The 4,966-nt window shown below is 36.2% G+C and overlaps 1 protein-coding gene across 3 annotated transcripts in view; it reads left to right on the top strand.

Moving 5' to 3' along the window:
• Positions 1-4,966, top strand: part of LOC107730334 (E3 ubiquitin-protein ligase KCMF1) — a 34,056-nt gene that overhangs the window by 13,395 nt on the left and 15,695 nt on the right. For all 3 annotated transcript variants that reach the window (XR_001638671.1, XM_016541142.1, XM_016541143.1), the window contains exon 2: positions 2,719-2,886. Coding sequence is in view for 2 of the 3 variants with exons in the window: in XM_016541142.1 (XP_016396628.1) it covers positions 2,719-2,886 (168 nt within the window). In the remaining variant the exon portion in view is untranslated. The remainder of the gene's footprint in view (positions 1-2,718; positions 2,887-4,966) is intronic.

The following is a 4,966-nucleotide window of genomic DNA, read 5'->3' as shown; positions in this document are numbered from 1 at the left end:
TAGAACATGCAGAAACTAAGAAATTAATTTTTCTATTTAGATATTTATTTTGTTAAGGAAAAATAATGGTCTGGTTTCTACAACTTTCATTTTGGTGCAAAAATCTGGCTTTAAACTGGAAAGAAATAAAGATTTGACATTTATCATGATAATTATCGATATCGACTGATATGAAAAAAATTATCGTAATAATTTTTTTGACCATATCGCCCAGCCCTATATTTAATACAACTATAAATAATTATTAAAAAGCATGTTCGGTTTTGGTTTTCTGCCAAGTGCATCCAGAATTTTCATTTTGATGCATCCCTAATTAAATCGCATACGACTGCTGTAAATTCATTGGTTAAAAAGAGTGAGAACCTTGCAAAACATTTAGCTCCTAAAACTGAAATTAAATTTTACAGAAACTAGTAGTGTCTTCACATTTTAGTAGTGCCTTCAGATATTGTGGTGGACAATGGATGACCTTGGAGTCAAAACACTAAGAACCACTGGAGTACAGTATTTTTTACTTTGATGTTGTCAATGACAAAAGGGAAGCTGAAATGCATAGAAATCCCATTCCAGATTTTTGAGTTGGAGGCTTGGAGCAAATAGAGATCTTTCTCTTGTGGTTTAGTTTGAATGTGTAGTTTGGTTTGTTTGCAGGACTCTGCATGTGAAAAGACCACTGAGGTCATTTGGCAGGCCAGAAAGGAAAATGCTAGTTATAACCTACCAAACCTCATTTTTAACCCGAAGATATTTGAAACCACAATATGAGACTGAAAATGTAGTCAGTACTGAACATAGAAAATCTCTTAGGCTACATATTTCCTCTCGGGAACTAAGATGCTATCTAATTCAATTTTACAAGCAAACATTTCATTGAATCTGGAATTAGTTCCCTGTGTTAATTCCTCCCAGTGGTACATGACAGCAGTTTCTCTGTGTAGATTATTGTCAGAAGCTTTTGTCTGCTTTGTTTGTGTCTCATTCTTTTGGATGCGCTTAGACTTGAGGCTGCATCCTAATTCAAATACTACCCATACTACAATTGACTAAGCAGTCTCAGGGAAGCTCTGTATAATTTGGGTTTTGGTCTTCACCTTCAGTTGATCAAAAGCCTTTCTAGGGGTTGTGTATGTAAGACTTGAACGGCTTGAGCATTAATGTACAGCTGGATGGAGTTTTGAAAAGTTGTTTTGAAAGTTTGAAAGCTTTTTTTTTTTGTCGCACCATTTTAAAGGGATAGTTCACCCAAAAATGAAAATTCTGTCATCATTTACTCACCCTTGCTCCAGAGTTGTTCAAAACCTGTATGAGTTTCTTTCTTCTGTTGAACACAAAATATATTCTGAAGAATGTTGGTAGCCAAACAGTTGATGGTGGTCATTGACTTCCACAGTATGGAAAATAATATACTATGGAAGTCAATGGCTACAAGCAACTGTTTGGCTACCAACATTCTTTAAAATATCTTCTTTCCTTATACTATCCCTTTAATGACTACATCCAAAATTAAAACTAAAGGTTAGTCAACATTACTAATCACCTAGTCAGTTCTTGGACGACTAGTCGAACATTGTGACCCATACCTAATAGTAGTGATGGACTGATATAGAGCCCGACCGATATGGGTTTTTTGGGGGCCGATACCGATATTAGGGAGTAAAAAAAGACCGATGCCGATATATCGGCCAATATTCTTTGTGTAGGCTATATTATAGTACAGTATAGTCAAAAGTTTGGACACACTTCTCATTCGTGTGTGCAAACTTTTGACTGGTACTGTATATAGAATACAGTATATAGCCTACATAAACAGAATATATAATATATATATAAACACATTTTTTGCAATGATAACTCAAATGTGGTGATCAAACACTTATAATGATGTGACAAACATAGGCCTATGTAGTGGAGGGAGGGTATTTAACAATTTAATAAACGTATTAGCCAATGGCTAATGTTAGACATTATTTAGTCGCCCAGAGTAAGATTTAGTCGCATATGCGAGTGATTTACTCGCAATGTAGAGGGTTGTAAATTGATGTTAAATTGTTTAAGTTTCATGATTTTAATTAATTAGACTTGCTTTTTGATTAATAAAATTTAATTTAAACACTTAGGGGAAACACTGACTATAATGTAACAGTCTACCGCTAGCAAGCGGCTAACCATGACCCTTTAGTGGCTCCATAGAACGCGTTATTTGTTTTCCATGCCTTTCTGCATACGGATTCACGCTTCGGGCACACCCCGTGCAAAATTAGCCCGTGCACATTCCGACTCATTTTGCCAGCACGGGTCACAAATAGCTTTATTGTTTTGTGCTTAATTGCATAAAAAGCTTACTTGTATAGTGTGGATTATTGCTCCCTCAAAGAGAGAGAATTACAATATATGCCATTTCCTTAATCATTTGTTCTGACAGTGTAAATTTGACCCTCTTTTAGTCCACTGTCCAGATGTAAAAAAAATCCAGTGGTCAGTGCTGTGATATGATTTTCTCCTGCTTTGCGCACACGCATATCACCCATAACAAGGCGAAGTTGCTTTGAATGAGTTTTCTGCCCTGGTGTCTGCTGCGAGTCATGTGAAATGTTGATGTTGTATTTTTTAGAATGGATAGAAACTAACCAGGAACCTTGTCTGTGATATATGCGATCGGGGTCTTCATAGGGGCTTCTGCTGTTGTTCTGAGTTAAATGTCTCCATGTTCTCCCACAGGTGTGAGCTGTGATGCGTGTTTAAAAGGGAACTTCAGAGGACGCCGATACAAGTGTTTAATTTGCTACGACTACGACCTTTGTGCATCTTGCTACGAAAGTGGAGCCACAACAACTAGACACACCACGGAGCACCCAATGCAGTGCATACTAACCAGGGTAGACTTTGGTAAGCCGTCATGTCCAATAATGCCATATTTTCACTCTTTATTTTCACATCATTATTTCTTATATGGCTCAGCTGCTCTGTTGTATGTATGTATAGGGCTGGGTATCGAGGGTATCGGTATCGGTATCGATATCGAAAAATTTTGAACGATACCCAGCCCTATGTATGTATGTATATCACTATACGTGGCAGGCGACTTGTCAAAATAAAAGCTTGATGGTTTAATTGTTAAAAAAATGAAGAGATTAAGACATAACGATTAGTATTGTAATTGTATGTGATGTATTTATTTGTATATAATACTTAAATATTTTAATTTAATTAAAAAAATGTTTTCAATACAGAAGTTACAATATTACAATATATTATTTTGTTTAATATATTATGTAATAATAATCACAATAAATTCACTATTATTATTACTATCTTGTAGTCCTAATATTTTATAGGATTGGTCAAAAACAGTGGGAATGTGTCCTGTGAAAGCTTGTTGGAGAGAGTTTTTTTGTGTGTAACTTTTCAATTTATGGTCATTGAAAGAGGTTTTAGTTGGTTCTTGTAAAGAGTAAACCCAAGTGTGGAGACCCAAATTAAAAAAAATTAAAAAAGTTTCTCTCAAATCATGGAGGCCTAAAAGAAAAGAAAAAAATACTATTTTTATATTGCACATTAGAACAAATGACCCAACTCATTCTAGAATGGTTAATTCTTTTCATATATAGCAATTTAAGTCATCAGGTGAACGTTCCTGTATTTTTTCATATCACAATATATATCACAGAAAACCTAAATATACCTAAATAAAATGTCAATTTTGTTTAATATCAGCCTTACAAGAAAATCAGTTTCTAAAAAACTTTTTATTGTAATGTAGGGATGTAACGATTAACCGCGAGCCGGTTGAAAATAGATTCAAATATGTGACGATTCAAATCGGTTGAGATGCTAAACAAATCGCGATACAATTGGAGTAGGAGTTTATATAAATGTATCTCTGAGGGGAACTGACTATCTTTAGAAAAGTTTAGTTGATGTTTTCTTTTTATCTCATCTCTGTATAATTCATATTAAAGTAGTATTCATAAGCGCAGCTCTGCTTTGTTTACAGCGGTAACCCAGGAAACACTGTATCATTGCTGTTCATAAGGGCCACCTGCTGGCAGAGAGTGAATCAGCGTCTCATTCAGCTCGTCTGCTGTTTCCTTCAGATATGTTTTATGTAGCAAGAATCAACGCTAAGGAATTTTTCTACTGGCCCAGTCGGGGCAGTGGTTTAAATTTTTACTTGCCCTGCCAACATTTTCCTCGTCTGCTGTTTCCTTCAGATATGTTTTATGTAGCAAGAATCAACGCTAAGGAATTTTTCTACTGGCCCAGTCGGGGCAGTGGTTTAAATTTTTACTTGCCTTGCCAACATTTTCACTGGCCCTGCCACAAAAAATAAAATTGTTGCTGTTTTCATTGTTTTTGATCTTATCTTGTATTCTAATAAATAAGCTTATATGACACCAATATTTTAGATCACACACACACACACGGTCTTTCTCCGTACAACACTCAAGCAGTGGCAATGACATCTGAGAGCCAGCGGTTTGTTTGTTTTTTAAATGTCGTGATTTTGAACAGATGTAAACAATGGCAGGAGGCTTAAAAGTATAGACGTGATACCAGCTAAATTTAATTATTGTACTAAATCGCAGAAACGTAGTACTTTAGTCTGCTATTCCTCACTCTGTGAAGTAATGTTAACGTCAGGGAGCAAACTAGTTGACGTTAGCTAGTTAATTAGCCATGTTATCTGCCTTGGTAGCAAGCCAAATAGTATTTATTTCAACACTGAAACAAACGGCAGGTGGGTCTCTGTCTTGATCGGGGGTGAAAGATGACACAGATATGTAGTTTATGTACGACCTGGAAGTGTTTATTTAGCGATCGGCGCTAAAACGTCATCTGTACGGAACATCATTGTGTATGGAACATGGTTAGTCTACGTTACCCGAATAATTCACCTCTTTCGGCCATCCCACACACAGGTGACTCTCACTGACTGCTCGCAGCAACCGGAGGGGGAGGGGTCGTG

This window comes from Sinocyclocheilus rhinocerous, unplaced genomic scaffold (genome assembly GCF_001515625.1).
Source record: "Sinocyclocheilus rhinocerous isolate Xijiao unplaced genomic scaffold, SAMN03320098_v1.1 scaffold127, whole genome shotgun sequence".
Lineage (NCBI taxonomy): Eukaryota > Metazoa > Chordata > Actinopteri > Cypriniformes > Cyprinidae > Sinocyclocheilus > Sinocyclocheilus rhinocerous.
The sequence above is the reverse complement of the archived record's forward strand: the minus strand, read 5'-3'. Positions and strand labels throughout refer to the sequence as shown.